We start from the raw sequence: 20,545 nt of genomic DNA, 5'->3' as shown, positions 1-20,545 counted from the left end.
TTCCTGCCTAATCAGTTCTTAATCAGTTCTAAACACTTCATGCCTTATCAGTTCTTTGTAGACCCCAGTGACCTTGAATCCCAAATGCCGCTAAACCCCAAAACTAATACTTAAATGCATGGCTGGTGTTGATGTACTGATCCTGCAAGTCAATTATTTCTAAACAAGCCTCTCTATCCTGACTATTTTGATGGATTCCTATAGCTTAACACCACACTTCCTATATATATTATACTTTCTCTCACTCACCCTCCACCCCAACATCTCAAAGACATAACATTTCAGTTTTCACAATTAAATACAGAAAATATTGTTTGTATATCAATTCAAATTTGTTGTCTCATCAAAAAACACCCCATGAACTGACAAGGTGCAGTGTGCCTTCCAGTTCCTGATGTACATCCCCAACTCCAGGGGAACTTGGAAGCGAGCGAGAGAAGGAAAGGAGAAGTGGTTTGAGATTCAGATTAGCAAGGAGGGAAGGAAAAACTGTTTAGGAGTGACTGAATCTCTGACCTGATGCATCAGCCACCACCTTCTCTCCCCAGTACTATTTAGAAGTCTGGTGGCTGGGGACGGGAACATATGAAAAAATGTGATTTTAATCTTGGCAATATCTGCAATATGTAATGGTGACATTGATTAGAAAAGCACCAGCAAAAGTCTGTGGTAGTAGATCTCCCAATGTACAAGCAATCTGCTGGCAGCAGCTGAACTTAAAGCAAGCAGAGGATTTTTGTGAACAGGCAGAGGCATCTGCTTTCACCCTTTCAGAGAGGAACAGTCAAATGGGAGAGGAAAGGACCTCGGGCCTTTTCCTTGAAAAATCAATAAAGGTAAGATTAGTACCAGAGTGGGAAAAAACATGGGGCTTTCTCAAAGGTGTTAACTGAAGTTCAGTGAAATGAGAACATCAGAGAGAAGTAAAAAAAATAAATCCATTAAGCAGACAAAACTTGATCACTTTCTGAGAAACATGCTCTAATTTTGCATTTTTTTAATAATGCACAGCCTAAAATATTATTGCTGTTGCTGCAACTGTTAACTGAAACAGAAGACTGACAGTCTGTGCTGAAGGCAGCAAGGAAGAAGCGAGCCAGGATGACAGACTGGGGCCCTGACAAAGGTATGTGCTGCTATTTGCCATTCCTGGCAGCCCACCCAAGGAGAATGGGTGTGCTGTACAGCCAGAGGTGCTGAACAGATGAGGAGGTCTGTCAGGGAAACTTCCACCCTATGCTGCCTATCTGCAGCTCCCTCCTGACAACATACAGACTCAGAATTTCACTGCCTCTTCTCCTTAGGCTTTATTTTTGCTTGTTAAATTCTAATATCAGAAATAGGGAAAGCTAAAAGACTTGGGTAAGAGGAAGGGGACAAACTGCTTCAGCAGAGTACGATAATGAGTGAGCTTAAAAACTTATATTCTTTCTCCCCCCAAACCTACCACCACCACCTGGTAATCACTTTTATATTTAGGAAAAAAAGTTATCATTCCTACTGTGAGGAAAAAAAGTTACTGCTAAAACTTATTGGGCAAAGTTCCACCCTTATTCATTAGTGAGTCTATACCATTCCTCTGCTGTTAGGGGAGGAAATTTCTGGTGCAAGCAAGAAGTTAGGTGAATGTTTATGAAGCTCTATCTTCTCTTTGAAGGGCAGAATTTATTCCATAAGGGTGTCTGAATATTCTGTCTGAGGAAAGAATTCAGCCCAGTGGTACTTATACTTTGCCATGCCTCCTTCATTTATACTCAAAAGAAAATGCTATATTTAAGACATTCCTACAGCAAACTTCAAAAACTTTCAGGGGATTTCTTAGACAACCCCCCTGTTTTTAAGAAATGCAACACATCTGAAAACTCAGGACCTACTCCTTCAAAGTTCTGACCACTCTCTTAACAGGTGATTCTTGTGACTGAACACTTGGGATACGTTCAGCATGTCAAAACCTAAAGCTCCTTGAATAAGGGGCTAATAAAATCAGCTAATGTTAAAAAAAATGCAAACAGCTAAAAAGCTAAAATAGTCCTTATCCCCATAAGGGAATTAATTAAAAAAAACAAACCACAACTCACTTAAAGAAATGGAAAATGGTGACTTTTAAACTCAGCAAGAGCTAACCCACTTTGTTGAGTTAACCCTAGCCAATACCTATGACAGCAGCAAACTTGCAGTGTTTAAGTTACATAAAGTACCTGAACAACTCACAGGTATCAATGAACTGTATTAGCTGATGGAACAGAAGCGGAAAAAAGAAAGCACTGATATGCAAAACATTATTTTCTAAGTAAAAGTTTGGCTTCCACATGCAAGGCTACTCTGGAAACCATTTAATTTCCCTAGCAGGTAGGTTATTTTACAGATAATGGTCCTCAAATGTTATGGAAACTTTGACAGTTATCTTTTAATATCTTAAGGAAAGCAAATGAAGAGCAAAATAAGGTCAAGAACAATCGTTTTTTAAGCCTATCTGATAAAAATTCACTATCTAGATGAGAAGGCAATGTCTGTGAAAAGTAAACTGCAGTATTTCATTGCTTTCTAAGTTTTGCTAGAAAGCTATCAAAGATGACAAAGAATTCTTGTTTAAACAAGCCTGAGTAAGAGGGAGAGGGAGGAAGAAGACTGTGAATAAAGAAATCCATATATACATGTGGCAGATCTACGAGTAGAGGCCTGCGTACGGCCAAAGACACAGTGAGCAGAGCACACAGAAACAGAAACGCAGATATCGATACGGATGGAACGAAGAGGAACTGGTTCAATATAAACATGGAACAAGAAAACAGCTTCACGTGCTTATCTTGGTGGGAACTGAATAAGGCGGCCGGGTTAGCGATCTGAAATATGTGTTTACTTGCCTAGCAGGTGCATGGAAAGTTTTAGAGCTCGGGTATAAAAGCTGAGGCCTGAGAAGCAATAAACAATTTCATGCTTATCACAAACGGAGTCCGTGACTAATTGCCAATACCACCCACCAAAATCTGCCATGGTTATCTGATTCTGAATGCTATGATTAAATGCATTACCTGGTTTTGATTATACCTGGTGAAGCTAGACAATGCAAGTAATAGATGCTCCTTTCTAACAATAAGGGCTGTAATTTCAGTGGTTCCAAACATATACACAGAGTGCTCTAATACCAATAAATCCTCAGTATGGGTCTCTGGTTGGCCTTTTTGCACATTTTTCCATCTCTTATATACATATAAGGGGTTACTATGTGCAAGGAAAGACAGATGCATCTGAGAAAAGATTGAGCCACTCAAAACATTCATTTCTGGACACCCAAATATACCTACACATAGATTCCATGTTAATCACTGCCTTAAAAATAACTTTGATCATGATGTCATTCTGAATAATATCAACATGTTCATACATGGATATGCTGAAATCTCATCAGAAACTGTGTTTTACTTTTCGAAAGCACCATGCATTTGACAAATGGGCTTCCTTTTCTGAACTTCTGCTGTTTACAGGAAGTTATAAGACATGGCAGCAGGCAAAATAAAAAAAAAAGAGACTTTTAAAAAAAGATAAATTTAATTTATACTCAAATTACAGAAAGAATTCCAGCTGTCATCTCCACAGATATTCCAAAGGCAATCTACCATGTTCTGATGTGAGAAGTGAGAACAGGCTGAGCAAAGTTTGATCAAAGAAAGCAGCACAGCAGTGTGACTAGGATAAAATGACTCATCTCTGTTGAGTTCTTATTAAGAGTGGCATTTAGGCTGAAGTACCTTCTATAAAGCATGGTCACTGCAAAACCAGACAATGGGAAAACAGGACCTCTCTTCTGATTCCTAGTGAAGATCTCCAGTATCCTTTTTGCTGCTTAAGATATGTTAGACATTTCAGTTTGGGCCACAGATTACAGAACAGAATCATAGAATCATAGAATTATTTAGGTTGGAAAACACCCTTACGATCAACAAGTCCAACTGTTAACTTAAAACTACCAAGTCCACCACTAAGCCATGTCCCCAAGCACCGCGTATACTCATCTTTTAAATACCTCCAGGGATGGTGACTCAACCACTTCCCTGGGCAGCCTGTTCCAATGCTCGACAACCCTTTTGGTGAAGACATTTTTCCTAATATCTAATACAAACCTCTCCTGGTGCAACTTGAGGACATTTCCTCTCATCTTATCACTTGTTACCTGGGAAATGAGACCGACCCCCACCTCGCTACAACCTCCTTTCAGGTAGTTGTAGAGAGTGATAAGGTGTCCTGGTTTGAGGTAAAACAGAACCAACTTTCTGTTCAGTAATTTTACTTCTTAGCTAGGCCTCTTCTAACTCTCTGAAATTAACAGCATGTTGTGTCTAAAACAGTTCGTTCAGAGTGATAAGACAATTTGTGCCAAGGAATGGTATGCAGAGAGGATCTTGCTTATACTTATTGCTATAACAACCAAGGTCAGCTAATTTCGTTATTTGCCCCATTGGAGGGTCAGAAGTGGAAAAGCATAGATCGCTCCCACCTGCGGGGAGGAGCGGACAGGACAGGTGACCAAAAATTGACCAACAGGGGTATTCCATCCCATCTGCATCATGCTCATTATAAAAGCTGAGGGATCAAAGGGTCAGCTCTCTTCCTTCAATGGCTGACGTCCGAGGAGGACCCTGTCCATTCATCTGCCTTTGATCCCGATCCGTGTGTTCCTGATTCGAACTCTGGAACCCGGTTCCCACCCGTCGCTGAGTCCAGCCTGGGACTTCCCCAGTGCCTGCCGGTGACGTCATCCTGGGAGCTTGATACGTCTTTGTATATACTGTATCTATTTCATTATTTTCCTTTTTATCAGATTATTAATATTTCATTATTTTACTTTTTATCTTATTATTAATATTTCATTAAAGTAGTTTAGTTTCTTCTAAACTTGTAAATCTCTCTATCTCTCCTCCTCCTCTCCGAGGCTGGGGGGGAGTATCTGTCGCCGGCCATTGGCTAATTTGGCCAAAACCACGACATAAGGTGTCCCCTCAGCCTCCTTTTCTCCAGGCTAAACAACCCCAATTCCCTCAGCTGCTCCTCATAAGACTTCTGCTCTAGACCCTTCATCAGCTTCACTACTCTTCTTTGGATACGTTCAGGACGTCAATGTCCCTCCTGTAGTGAGGGGCCCAAAACTGAACACAGAATTCGAGGTGTGGCCTCACCAGTGCCAAGTACAGGGGGACGATCACTTCCCTAGTCCTGCTGGCCACACTATTTCTGATACAAGCCAGGATGCTGTTGGCCTTCTTGGCCACCTGGGCACACTGTTGGCTTGTGCTCAGCTGGCTGTTGACCAACATTCCCAGGTCCTTTTCCGCCGGGCAGCTTTCCGGCCACTCTTCCCCAAGACAGTAGTGTTGCATGGGGTTGTTGTGACCCAAGTGCAGTACCCGGAACTTGGCCTTAGAATCATAGAATCATAGAATCATAGGGTTGGAAGGGACCTCTGGAGATCATCTAGTCCAACCCCACTGCCAGAGTAGGGTCATCTTAGAGCAGGTCGCACAGGAACATGTCCAGGCGAGTTTTGAATGTCTCCAGAGAAGGAGACTCCACCACCTCTCTGGGCAGCCTGTTCCAGTGCTCTGCCACCCTCAGGGTAAAGAAGTTCCTCCTCATGTTTAGGTGGAACTTCCTATGCTCAAGTTTGTGCCCATTACCTCTTGTCCTGTCCCCGGGCACCACTGAAAAGAGCCTGGCCCCATCCTCCTGACACCCATCCTTTAAGTATTTATAAGCATTGATAAGATCCCCCTCAGCCATCTTTTTTCCAGACTGAAAAGACCCAAATCCCTCAGCCTTTCTTCAGAAGAGAGGTGTTCCAGTCCCCTGATCATCTTGGTAGCCCTTTGCTGTACCCTCTCCAGCAGTTCCCTGTCCTTGATGAACCGGGGAGCCCAGAACTGGACACAGTACTCCAGATGCGGCCTCACCAGGGCAGAGTAGAGGGGGAGGATGACCTCCCTCAACCTCAAAGTGGTCTTTGAATACCAACCAGCTCTCTTGAGCCCCTTTGCCTTCCAGAGCCCTAGCCCACGGGATCTCTCCAAGCAGTTTCTTGAAGAGGTCAAAGTTAGCCCTCCTGAAATCCAAGGTTGTGATTTTACTTCTTGATGTTTTGTGAATACTACCCATGATCCTGAACTCTATCATTTCATGATCGCTACAATCTAGGGTGCCCCCAACCTTAATGTCCTCCAACAGTCCCTCTGTGTTTGTCAGTACCAGGTCCAGGAGTGCTCCTCTCCTTGTTGGCTCCTGCACCACCTGTGTCAAAAAGTTATCATCAATGCACTGGAGGAGCCTCCTGGACTGTGCGTGCCTGGCTGTGTGGCCTTCCCAGCAGATATCAGGGTGATTGAAGTCCCCCATGAGAACCAAGGCCTGTGATTGCGAGGCTACCTTCAGCTGTCTGTAGAAAGCCTCATCAGCTTCCCCATCCTGATCAGGTGGCCTGTAATAAACACCCACAACAGTGCCACCCATACTAGCCTGCCCCTTAATCCTTACCCATAAGCTCTCAACTCTCTCTTCATCTGCCCCCAGGGAAAGCTCAATACGTTCCAGATGCTCTCTCACATAAAGAGCAACTCCACCACCTCACCTTGCTGGCCTGTCTTTCCTGAAAAGGACATAGCCATCCATGACAGTGTTCCAGTCATGTGAGCTGTCCCACCATGTCTCAGTAATTGCAATGAGATCGTGGCCCTGCGACCACACACAGATCTCCAGCTCTTCCTGTTTTTTCCCCATGCTGCGTGCATTGGTGTATAAGCATTTCAGAGAGGGAGTTGTGTGTGTAGTTTTGACCCTTGAGATGTGGTGTGCCTTCTGGCTCTCAGAAATACTGGCACACTGGCCCACAAGTGCTGAGCAACTATGCCCAGGCACCTCACTGGCAAGCCCAGTACCATCCCCACCCCCCTTCAAATCTAGTTTAAAGCCCTCTCAGTGAGCCCTGATAACTCTTGTCCTAGAACCCTTTTTCCCCTGGAAGTCAAGGTATCCCCGCCTGTTACCAGCAGGCCTGGTGTTCTGTAGATCAGGCCATGATCAAAGAACCCAAAGCCCTGCTGGCAGCACCAGGCTCGAAGCCAGGCATTGATCTGCTGGCTCCTCCTATTTACCCCCTCATCATTCCCCGCAACTGGGGGGATAGAGGAGAACACAACTTGCGCTCCCGATCCCTTGACCCCAGGGTCCTGAAATCTTTCTTCATTGCCCTTGGACTTCTTTTCACTACCTCGTTGCTGCCTACCTGAAAGATCAAAAGCGGCCTTGTTGATCCTCATGGGCCTCAGCCCATCGATCCAGCCTGTCCAGATCCCTCTGAAGAGCCTTCATACCCTCAAGCAGATCAACACTCCTGCCCAACTTGGTGCAGTCTGCAAACTTACTGAGGGTGCACTCGATCCCCTCATCCAGAACACTAATAAAGATGTTAAAGAGAACTGTCCCTGATACTGAGCCCTGGGGAACACCACTTGTGACCGGTCACCAACTGGATTTAACTCCATTCACCACAACTCTTTGGGCCCAGCCTTCTAGCCAGTTTTTTACTCAGCGAACAGTACACCCGTCCAAGCCGTGAGCAGCCAGGTTTTCCAGGAGAATGCTGTGGGAAACCGTGTCAAAGGCTTTACTAAAGTCCAGGTAGACAATATCCTCATCCACTTAGTGGGTCATCTTGTCATAGAAGGAGATCAGGTTAGTCAAGCAGGACCTTCCTTTCATAAACCCATGCTGACTGGGCCTGATCACCTGGTTGTCCTGTACGTGCCGTGTGATGGCACTCAAGATGATCTGCTCCATACCCTTCCCAGGCACTGAGGTCAGACTGACAGGCCTGTAATTACCCAGATCCTCCTTGCTGCCCTTCTTGTGAATGGGTATCACATTTGCTGACTTCAAGTCAACTCAGACCTTCCCGGTTAGCCAGGACTGCTGATAAATGTTTGAAAGTGGCATGGTGAGCACTTCCACCACCTCCTTCAGTACCCTTGAGTGGATCCCATCCAGCCCCATAGACTTGTGTGTGTCTAAGTGGTGTAGCAGGTCATTAACCATTTCCCCTTAGATTATGAGTGCTTCATTCTGCTCCCTGTCTCTGTCGTCCATCTCAGCGGGCTGGGTACCCCAAGATTTAGGTGACATAAATCACTTTTTCCAAAATAAGCATTACACTTTAGAAATATTTCACACACTCAAACTGGTCTTTGCTATAATATAAAACAATTCATTGTCATATCCCCTGTGAGAAGAGAGATCTAGGTTTTGGCAAGTCAGCAGAACTAAATACTGCTAACTATTCAGGACTAAAGCCCTAGTTTAAGATGCCACAGATATCCACTCAACTACCAAATTACCTATTGAAAATGGTGAACAGGTTACTAACATTGGTCATGTAGCTGCAATCATGAACACTTTACCATTTAATAGCTTAATGCAGGCATGCTGAAATTGCTGAAAACAGCAATAATTGCCTCAGGTATTCAGAAAAAATGAAGTCTTTGCTTCCTCTGGGTAGGTCAGGGGCTCAAGGAGAATGAAAAATGGTTGGAGAGCCGGGCTTTAATAGGAAAAATGACTACTGAAAAAGTAGCAGCCTGCTCTGCACCAAGGTCAACCAATGCTGTAAACTGCTTGTGTGTTAAGAACGTGTCAGAGAACTTCCCAGAGCTTTCTTCAAAGAGCCCTTGCTTTTAAAGGAAGCTTTCTTTAGCATCCTTAATATTTCATCTTCCTGAAGGTATACTATCACAAAAAAAAAAAGAGAAGAGAAAGAGAGAAAGAGAGAGAAAGTGATACATGCTTCAGCACAGAAAATTCACATTTTCTCTCAGAACAGAACAGAACAGAACAGAAAATTCTTGATGAAGTTTCCTCCAACGTTGTGCTAAAATTACATTGGGAACAAGTCAGTACAAACTGCTGCAGTAATAATTAATGTGGCAAATGCATTCTTGCTGCTGTCATTACACTTTGGTTATGGTTTATAATAGCAGCAAATTGGACAAACCTCAATGAAAGGATAAAATTCCTACTTGGGAATGTGATGGTGTAAAATAGAATACAGTCTACTGGTCTAGACTGCCTTAAGGATTCAAATCTTGCTGGAGACTTGTTTCTGCTTAGTTGCATACTTCTTGGTTTTTGCACTCAACCTAGTTGGGATGGGGCAGGATATTCTTTCACCCACCAACAGGATGTGAGACTCAAGGCGCAAGAAATGGACGGAGCAGAATCAAGGGGAGAAAGCAGTTGGTTATCACCAAGATCTACGGTAAACAGTGATCACATATTGGTTCAGTGAACTGCAGAAGCACTGAACATGGACTTAATACTACCATTAAGTTATTATCATTTGCTTTCCACGATGACACCATCTACAAGAGCTAATAAAACAACATAAAAACTTACTTGGAGTGAAAATGCTCGTAAAGCAGGAATAGGAATTAAGGCAGCCATAAAGAAAGCAGTAAAATTGCTGATAGATGTAAGGGCTACGCTTGCTCCTGTTCGCTTCAAACATTCACCTGTTCTGTCCTGCAAAACAAATGACGTATCATACAAGTCAAGTGAATAAGGTGATGTCCTGCAAATGAAGGGGTAACAGATATGGTAACAGTGAAAACTATTACAAGGAAATTCTGAATACAAGTGTGCATTTGAGAGTATATAAGAGTAAACAACATACTAAGTATACAATATACTAAGTACACTGTCCAGGAGAAAAGCAGATGATGTATGAAGTGCTTACATTTTTTGAGGGTAACAAACATTATCAAAGCTGATACTGGCTTCAAAAGTCAAAGCTAAATGGATACTGACATTATATCAAATATATCAGTTATTAAGTAGGATGTATTTTGTATGAGTCCAGTCACTTGGTGTTCTCAACGTTTTTCAGACAAAATAAGCGTGCATTAACAGTGTAGATGCATAATATCTTGAAGCAGCATGTAAGAAAAAAAAAAAACAGAAACCCCAGGAACCATACAAAAAAACAGAGAGAATCAAACACAGGACCCTTTCCCAATGCAGTAGGTTATTTTGAAGCATGTGGAGGTTATAGCACAATGAGTTTGTAGTGCCTGCATGCTGAACCAGCTGCAAAGAGCACATGGAAGACATTGCTTGTACAAAACAAAACTGGCAAATATATATTGCTTTTAAATGATTTGCACTTTGGATATGAAACTTTGGACTGAGAATAAAAAGGTCAATAAAAGGAAAAGATTATAAAAGTGAGGAGAATTTTAAATTTCATAATGTGAATGTCATGGTTAATTAGAAATAAAAGGAAAGAAAATCAGGCCCTAGGACAAAGATCTCTAGAACAAAAACTTTTTTAAAAAATCATTACTAACTAATTCTAGGTTGAGACTTTTTCTTTTCTTTTATTATTTTATTTTCCCCCAACTCCCCGTTTTGTCATTACCTCAAATGGAATTCTCTTATTCTTCCCTGTTTCACTAAATGCATGTACCAGAAGGAATATATCATCTACACCAACTCCAAGAGCAAGAAAAGGCAAAACCTTGTGGAAGAAACAAAACAAGCAAAAAACCAAGAACATTTTTATGTTATTATCATCTACCATGTAGCCAGTCATTAGATGGCTAATCAAAATAACCTTTACACTACACTCTGAACACAAATCCAAGGTTAAAATTAAAATCAATAGGATGCAATACAGCTATTAACTTTTATTCTGAAAGACTGCTGAGGAACTTGCAGCATACTATTCACAGGTACAAAACCTCACTAAAAGTAATTCCAGTTTTTGGTAGGCAAAGAATATCAGATAATATTTCAAGTTATTTTCAAAATATTTTCAGGAGTTGAACATCCTGATATATTCAGATGTAAGGACAAAACTTGCAGCTTCTTATGTACAACTGGATGCTTGCACTCATGTTAGGACACAGAAAAACAAATATCCTAGAATCTACATAATTAAAGAAGCTGCAGGATATCTGCCTTTTCCTTTAAAATCATTTGGCAGCACGTTCGCCTAATTTCTCACAGCACAAGCTACTAGATAGAAGAAAGACACAAGTAAAAATCTAAAAATCAAAATACTTTCTCAGCTTTTGTTTTTCCTCAAAGATTGATTCAGATGTGTTCATTTACTAACAAAGTTCTTGTAATTTAGCAGCAGATTTGTGGCTCCTTAATACCTGAGTTGTGGCAGCATTAAAGGATATTCCAATCAATGAGCACAGACCCAATCCTGCAGCCACTGAGAGAGCAACCAAGAAGACTCCTGCCAACCCCACAGCACCCTGAGACTTGGCACAGTCCCACCGCAACATTGTTAAACAGGTGTAGGCAAGCTGAAAGCAAAGCAGGGACTGGATTAGAATGGATCCTTCTCTATCGGCTATCTCCCCCCAACAACATACACAGCTTACAAGCGTTTTTAAACAGAACAGACACATCAGAGACATTACATACATAGAGGAACAGGTGACAACCCTGAGGCAAATGTTTACAAACTGCAATTTTTATTTTAAGCATTCTGAAAATGTTCTGGATTGTTGACTGGTAACAAGGCAGCTATTTGATCCCTGCTATACTACTGGAGTCAATTAAATAAATAGAATTTATTTTCTTACCATTAGTAAGTAGCCACTAGCTACTCTGATAACACTGACATCAGAAAATGACTTTAGAATGTCATCCAGAGTAGTTGTAATAAAGGAAAGCACCTTCTGAGTAGAGTTTTGTGCAACACTCTGATGAACAATCTATGGAAAGAAAAATAAAACTTAGTGTGGCTAAAAAAAACACCCATTATCATCTTCTACAGCACATATCTGAAATCAATTTCTTTTGCCTTAATGTTCCTGTTAAAGCACACACCCTATACAAGAGATTTCACTTATGCTACATGAAATAAATACTTTTGGTAATTATTTCCTGCAAGCTACTGATTATCAAACAAGAATTTGCATCCTTCAGGAAAGGCCACTGCATTCACAGCTCATTCAAAACATTTAACTTAATTCCTGAAATGTAAAGGAGGTTTCTTCTTTCCATAACTCTGACACTGATTTGCTGTTGTATGAGTTTTGCCTTTAATCCAAGGTCCAGCAAACATTAAAACCTTCATGGCTTCTCATATGTGAATAAGCAAGCAGCTTCTTAATTAAAAAAAAAGACGAAATCAGCCTTTTAAAATAGTCTGTTACAGCACAAGGATAATTTTAAAACCAGGAGACAACACTCAATTCTAGTTTAAGATGTTTAGTTTAAAATACTATAAAAAGCCATGACTAAAGGCAGTGGATCTTAGTAAAACTTTATAGCAAGATATCTAGGTTATTTTCAATTTTACCTCAACATACATCCGCTGCCAAGCTTCCAGAATTGCTGCTGCCTTATCCTGACTCCAATTGATATGTGAAACATATTCATACCCCTTGAAGTGCTCATACATTTGCTTAGGAGTCATTAACTGAAACATGGTTTGCAAAGCTTGGGCACTGTAACAGGGAGAGAAGAGAGAGGAGAAAGAGGCATAAAATAAGCATTTTCAGGAAATGATTTTTCACTGCATAAAGGTTCAAATGAGAGCCTAATAGGAACTTGCACGAGTTCTTGATTTAATAGGCCACATGTTGACATTAAAATTGAACAGAGTATAATTATTCTACCATGCATCTGATACAGCTGTACTGGTCTATACAGTACTGAGGCTAAGTCTGTTTTCACTGAAGTTAGTGAGAGTTTTGCCATCATTTTCAATAAGATCTGTTTCAGGAGCAAAGAATGTAACCCTACAAATCAGTTATAAAAATCATGACTGACAGACAGATTGCTATGAGGAGGTGTCCTGGTTTCAGCTGGGAAAGAGTTAGTTTTCTTCCTAGTGATTGCTGTGAAAGGAATGTCAATAATGCATATTGTTTTAGTTGTTACTAGGCGATGTTTATACTTTTCAAGGACTCTTTTCAGCTTCCCATAGAAGCTTAGAAGGAGCATATACAGAATAGGCAACAGAATATGGAATAATGGCCAATGGAATATTACATACCATAGACATCATGCTCAGTATATAAATGGGGGTGGGGGTGAATCCGTGATCACTGCTCGGGAAGGTACCAATTCACCGGGTGATGAGAATGACTTCTCATTATTATTATTGTTATTTTCCTTTTCCGTTATTGTTCTATTAAACTGTCTTTATCTCAGCCCACAAGGTTGTTTTTTTCCTTTCCCTTTCCCCTTCCCCTCCTTTTCTCCCTCTTCTCCTTGCCCTTCTAGGGGGAAGGGGGAGAACTGCATGAGTGGCTGTGTGGTCCCAGCTGCCGGCTGGGGTTAAACCACAACAGGAGGACACAGGAACAGTTATTCCTATGAGATCCTGCAAATGCTGCTGGCAATTTGTCATTTGAAGACCTCAGTCTTCTTCATCCCTTGGCGAGAAATACCAGACTAAACTCTTGACACCTGACAAGCAGCAAAGAATACACAAAAGGCAATAATTATCCATTGTAAATTTCCACAGTATGTAACTCTATCCAACAATTTTAGAAGCTTAAGGAGCTATTTTATTTTTCACCAAGAATAAAGTCTTTGGCTATTTGTTAGAAGACACTTCTGTGCACTTTTTCAGAATAAATCAAAATTAGAAAGAAATTAAACTTCAATATTTAGTGTCAATGTAAAAAACATCAAAATCCATATAAAAAGTTCTAGTAAAAATTATCTGTATTAAATATGCAAGAATTATACTTCTTTTAGTTTAATATAAATTTGGATTCGGTGTATACCGAACGTGTCTCTGTGTCCAGCACTGGAAGCCTCAGCGCAAGAAGGATGTGGACCTGTTGGAGAGGGTCCAGAGGAGGGCCACGAAGATGATCCGAGGGCTGGAGCACCTCTCCTATGAAGACAGGCTGAGAGAGTTGGGGTTATTCAGCCTGGAGAAGAGAAGGCTCCAGGGAGACCTCATTGTGGCCTTCCAGTACCTGAAGGGGGCCTACAGGAAAGCTGGGGAGGGGCTGTTTGCAAGGGCATGTAGCGACAGGATGAGGGGCAATGGTTTTAAACTAGAGCATGGTAGGTTTAGATTAGACATTAGGAAGAAGTTCTTTACAATAAGGGTGGTGAGACACTGGAAGAGGTTGCCCAGAGAGGTGGTGGAGGCCCCATCCCTGGAGACATTCAAGGCCAGGCTTGATGAGGCTCTGAGCAACCTGATGTAGTTGAAGATGTCCCTGCTTACTGCAGGGGGGTTGGACTAGATGACCTTCAAAGGTCCCTTCCAACCCAACACATTCTATGATTCTACAAAAAAAAAATGTTTTTATATGTCCTATTTTTTTAACACAGTTCTCTTTCAAGGGGTTTGCTCCCCAAAGTCCGGTGTTCCATGGCTTCTTCAAGAAGACTGAAACAAAAGGGCTTATTTTGTCAGTCAAAAAAGTATTCAATATACAGTGACATAAAGAATATACTTCTCTCTGTATTGACCCTAAAAAACAATTCAATGGAGATTTTGGAATTCTGAGAAAAGTCAAATGAATGGGCACATTACCAAAGTAATTTTTCCCCTTTTTTCCTTTGATTATATTTCAAAAACATAATCAAAGTTGTTCAGTGTTTTAAATACTGTTCAATGTTTATACATACATTCTAAACAACAAAGTTGCCAGGAAACTGAGCAATTGTCTGAGCAATGTACACTATCATTCTTAGGTTAGAAGCAGGCATCAATGACACATCCTTAAATTTAAACAATTGTTTAATCACTCTTTTAAATTCTGTCCTCATCAGGGATGTCCTCTTAGATCAGGGTTCACGATACACATCATTCACAGATTCTGAAAGGCAGTTGATTTTGCATGATCTGGCCCCCTGCCAAAAAAAACCCAAACCCTAACAAAGAAATATTTTAAATTTTTCTGTAAACATTTGTTTGTTTACCTGACAAGTTTACCAGAACTATTCTTGACTGTACCACCTACAATCAATTCCTCCTGCCAATGCATGTATTTCCTTGACAGTCCATAGCATCCACCACTCAAAACAAGAGCCACATCAAGAGGCTAGAAAAAAGTTTTAAAGAAGCAATTAATCAGTTGCACAACTTCAGACAAACTCATATCCTAAATCAACATCTAGTGTACTGAAATAACAGATACTGAAAATCATCTAGGAAGTCCACAAAGACAAATGTGTTCAACAAATGGAGCAGACAAACTAGCCCAATACTTGTTCACCAGACAGCAACTTCTCCAAAGCCTAGTGTGACTGAGAAAGGGATATATAAAGTTGAGTCAACAAAACTGGCCCTACTTGAAGGAAGACCTTGCTGCACGGTGTCAGTGTACAGCAGCAGCTGTATTCCAGGAGTGACTGTGTCTGACTGAGGCATGTTGCCTGCTGAAATGGTATGTCACCACATTGCCACACCCAGCCAGTAGCTGAGAACTGTAATCTCACTCTAAATATGTATGACTAATATTGCATCACAGGCTGAAGGAAAGTTAGTGACTCTAGGCTAATAGTATATAATAGGAACTGAATAATGAAATCCCTGAAGAACATAAAATATATATTACTTGAAAGAGAATGGTACCCTTTTCTCTCACTACGCATACAGAGCCTCCCTTGAAAAGATCTACACAAAGATAAGCAAACTTACTTTGGTGGAATTTTTGTTGGGAGCTGTGATTGGGCAATCAGGATCAGCAGGATTCAGACAAGGTCGATCCATATAACCATGACCAACCTCTGCTTTATTCAGCATTTCTTCCCAGCTCTCCACTTGGTAGTTTATTTTCTTTAACTCTTCTAAGAATTCTAAGGGGTCAAAGTTGATCCACTGCAAAGGAGGTTTCCCTCTGTAAAAGAAATGAGGGAAAAAAACCAAAAAAAGACAAAATAAGTACTGAAAAATAATTTTTTAATTTGTCTTTGCACAAATTATGAAGTTGTTTTCTGTTACAAGCTATAACCCTTTCTGGTTAGGTTGTTTCATAAAATGAAATGCATATTTTAATTATATTTGTTTATGTACACTTTTCTTGTAGCCCTGTGGTGATTTTAACAAAAATAGTCAGTACTTACATACCAATTTACTGTATGAAAGGGAATATTCACATGTTAAAAATACTTTCATTTACAAACCAAGTAAAACAAACTATCAAGCACCTAAATAACAAAAAAAGTAGCCAACTGCCACTTCAGAAATTTGGAGGGAGTGGAGAGGGAAAGAAGGGAGGGGGCTAAGGAAAGAAATCCTTTCACATAGTATCAGATTACTTCTTGCTAGTCTAATAATCATCTTGCAAATGTAATCAATCAATATAGTTGATCTTTCTTTATTTATAATAATTCTGTGCTCCTCCAAATGCCCTGGCTACTTGACTATCAACCATCAAGCTTTCCTGCTACCATGTCTGTCATTGCTATCACTGTCACGTCTCCCACCCCCCACTTTTGAATTTGTGATGTTGACAGACTACAAAGGCTTTTGGCTGCCTCATTCTGTGATTCAAACCACACAGTATCTGCTTAATTCTTTATTTGAAATCTCGCAACTAGAAAATGCAAACCCCCTTATTTCCCCATCTAAAACTGTACACTAAGCATTAGGATATAGCCATTGCAAATTGCTTTCACAGAGACATGCAAACCAGGACAGAAACAATAACTCAAATGCTAACTCTTGCATAATTAACAGAAAATGCCTGCACAGATTAACAAGTAACTCTTTGAATGATCCAGGGCATATAATACCACATTTGCAAATTGTGAGAAACCACCCATAAAAGATATATTTGGTTTCTTTAATGATCTCATAAGCAAAGGATTTGAGTTTTATTCCTTAGGAAGATGAGTTTTTACCCTAGACACCTACATTTTCTTAGAAATAAAATTAACTCCCAGCCAATGTTTTTGTAGTTTGGGGGGAGGACACAAAAAAAAAAAAGGAAAAAGTTTATTTCCGAAAAAGTTTATTTCCAAAAAAGCATACAATTTAAAAAGCTTGAATTCAGAATTTATATTTCCTTTTGCATGCTAGCAGAATGAGAAAAGTAATGTCACAGGACTTAAATTGATGCATACAAATAATCTTTTAGAAACAGAAAAATCTTTGTTCAATTAAAAAAAAATCCATGAACATTTTCTGCAAAGACACTACAATTTATTTTTTATTTTGTGGTTAAACCAGAATCTGATTAAGCAAGGGGATGCAACTCAAAATCATGCATAATTTTACTAATAAAATCAGATGGACTGGAAAGTTCTAAAAACAGCATGCTTACAATAGATAGGCAGTTCCTGACTGTAACTTTGCTCCCTCCCAGAAGCAGTCCAAAGGAGTGATAATTAAACAAGGATAAAGATATTCCATGATCTGTCAAAGTCAGAAAGGGGAAAAAAAACACAGTTAGACTACAATATAATATAAACAACACAAGCTGAATCATGAGAATATAAAAAGTTTATAACCAAATGCCTGTTATGCCTACCTGGTCCATGTAACCTGCTTCTGTGATGAGTTCTCCTGATTTATAACATAAGTGTTCCAATTTCCATTGTCTGTAACAAATATAAAGAAAGAGTATTTTTTTCTTTCACAATTACTGAAAAATTATTTTTAAAATGTAACATACATTAAAAGTGCAACTCACATAGACATGGTGGCTTCAACTAGTGAATCACTGAGAAAGACAAATTTTACTCAGTGTACCACAACCTCACAAAAAAGAAAAGGCCTTTCTTTTTTGTAGTTATAACTAGAAATATTTGTTTAATTTATGCTAGACAGTCTCTGTAAAAGTCATTAAAAATACTGGAGCTACTTTTGGATTAATAGGCTAGTTGACACAAATAAAGGGACAGAGATGTGGCTTTATATAAATGAGACCACTTGTGACTTAAGATAGCACTGAGTGATACAAGAGAGATAAGTCAGCTTCAGGCTCAAACTTTCTCTGACTCATGCATGTAGGAGAAAAGAAACCATTAGAATTTCTGTTTTCCTTGTTCAGCTGTATTACAACTTCCGCTGTAGTGACTTATAGCCCCTTAGAAAAGGCAGGAGCTGGGTAAAATATAATTGGAGTCTAGGTATTAAATCATTTAGGTATCAGTTAGATGTGCTGAAAAGATGTGCTGAAAGACATGCCTTGCAGACAGCGTCCCTAGGCACATCATCATGTAAGTAGTAACCCTGGAGGAACCACTTATCATGGAGAGATCTCACTAGCCCAAAGCTGGTGCCTTGTTAAGGTGCACTTTTAGTATTTTTATTGTTGGACAACTCTTAACTCCTGCTTTTCAGACAACTCCCAACCCTCAGTATGTACACATAGACACTCTGAAGGCCAACTCTACTATGATTGCATCTATGTTATTAAATAGCCCAGTAATTCCACCCACTGCCATTTTTCTTCTATTTGCATTTCCCCTTTAAACCCAAATTACTGGAAAGCTTTTAATTGTTAGGAATCCCATCAATAAAGTCCTATTTTTAAGAGCACAGTTATCACTCCTTTACCAAGAAAAATGCTGGACACTGTAGCACTGCTCATAAGGGTACATTTTCAGAATCTCATCCAACACCTCTTACACCATTTTATTTGTTAAAAAGTCAACTGGTCACTGCTATCATGCCACAATTTCAAGCATCAGTAAATAGTGACATTCAAATCAAAACACAGGTTCTGAAGTGCTATGCATTAAAAATGTATGCAAGGAAACATCTGTCCACTTTCTACCTGTTACAGATGATCAAGAAAAGTTTTGCTTTTCTCCTTACCTGTTGTACATATAAACATCTACTCTGCTGGCCTGAAGCGCAGAGTCAAGGTGCTGCCTGAGTGCTTCTATTGTTAGTACATTAGCACCATCTTCCTGTGGAGTCTGAATCAGGAGCTGGGGGTTAAACATGGCCTCTTCTCCAATCTTCTGCCGTGTGTAATTTAATTCCCGACTCACTCGTCCACCAACTGATGGATAAATATTAACAGTTTTGTATTAGCTAATAACAGCTTATTCTGGATTCAACGATGAGCACTCTCCGGTCAGAAAATCTTTACCATGTGCATGGAATATTCTACCTCAAATTGATTACAGTGTAGCTCTAAATCTAATATAAAATTTATTTTAGTAACAGTGTAACAAAAAGCATATTCCCCATTAAAAAATGCCATTTTCCCTACTGCACAAACACCGTTGTGCAAATTGAAGCTTCTTAAGTAACATGTTTTTTCTGTATTAGAACCAATATTCCATATGTAAAAAAACCAAAACCAAACCTTTTGCTTGCAGACCAGACCGAATACTCTTATGTTACAATTTCTTTCACTTGTATAAACAGTCTGCTACAATAGCACATTTCAAGATAAATGGCTTCAATTTACACTCTTCTAAATAATTTAGCAAAGGCAAAAGGAGGATGTTTCGCTTCAGTTAAAAAAACAGAAGAGGGAAAGAGTAAGTGAGCATGAGTACTTCTTTCAGCCTTATATAAAGTGAAAAAATATTAAATTCACATAAAGAGGTGCAGTCCTGAGTGCAACAGTGCAGCAGAAAGGACCATATGCAAACAATTTGCCTTAGTGCTCCAGTACTTGCATAACATGGTGTGATGCAGGGGATAATTCATACACAACATCTGTTTCTAAACCCACATGAGCTGAGCAGGTGTGCTCCATATCAAAACACGGATTAAAAAAAAAAGGCAGAGAGAGACTGCAAAGGAGACAGGCTCTAGAGGGAGCCATATTCAACTTGCCTTGCCAGAGAAAATTACATAAGAATGGAAAATTATCTTCTCACTTACAAAAAAGCATTCAGCTAGAGTACATATACTTCATATATACCTCCCCTATAGTGTCTCTAGAAAATCCACGTGGGAGAGGGTTCAATTAATTCAGTCCATTAGCTAAATCAAGACCACATACAGATGAGGGGGACAAGAACACCACTGATATATTGTTTCCATCCCTTACAATTTATTAACTTTATTGGTCTGCTAGGTCCAAGCTACAGACCTGGTCTAATTTGTTACATTTTCTTCAGTTCTAGTCACCTTGGCACTGATGATCTGAATTACTGTCAAAGTTCGGTTCTGCAACAGTGGGAATAGAAACTATACATGTAAATCTCTCTCTTCTTAGGCCACATAATGGAAGACCGATCTCTAACCAGTCAGCAGTGTGAATGACGACATTCTCAAGTCTGAACAAGCCTAGGACATACTTTTTCAATCAGTTGGACCCTCACTCTACCCGTAACCACCCTGGGGCTAATGGATTAGACCATCAGGCAAGAAGCTAGGCCCCAGCATGGATAAAGCTGTCAGAATCAGGCCCTCAACAATTATAGTCATTCTGGCATGAAGCATCACTTAATTTTTATTTCAAGAAGTCTTTGAAGAAATAAGTGTTTCTACAACACATTCCAAACATTTTCTCAGCCTGTCATATGCGGCACTACCTCCTTCACATCATGTAACAATGATCAGCTCACAGTAACAAAAAATAAAAAGCAAAGTATAAATTCC

General features: G+C 40.0%; 1 protein-coding gene across 1 annotated transcript in view; it reads right to left on the bottom strand.

The window, feature by feature from the left end:
* Window positions 1-18,927, bottom strand: part of LOC141735674 (protein patched homolog 1-like) — a 55,197-nt gene extending 36,270 nt beyond the window's left edge. Inside the window, 10 exon segments of the mRNA XM_074568720.1 lie at window positions 9,433-9,558; window positions 10,454-10,552; window positions 11,196-11,351; window positions 11,634-11,765; window positions 12,356-12,503; window positions 14,950-15,071; window positions 15,671-15,869; window positions 17,298-17,389; window positions 17,505-17,574; window positions 18,797-18,927. Coding sequence (XP_074424821.1) covers window positions 9,433-9,558; window positions 10,454-10,552; window positions 11,196-11,351; window positions 11,634-11,765; window positions 12,356-12,503; window positions 14,950-15,071; window positions 15,671-15,869; window positions 17,298-17,389; window positions 17,505-17,574; window positions 18,797-18,927 — 1,275 coding nt within the window.
* Between the last annotated feature and the right edge of the window lie 1,618 nt (window positions 18,928-20,545).

Source organism: Larus michahellis, chromosome W, assembly GCF_964199755.1.
Source record: "Larus michahellis chromosome W, bLarMic1.1, whole genome shotgun sequence".
Lineage (NCBI taxonomy): Eukaryota > Metazoa > Chordata > Aves > Charadriiformes > Laridae > Larus > Larus michahellis.
Note: the sequence above shows the minus strand (reverse complement) of the source record. Positions and strands in the feature narration are given on the sequence as shown.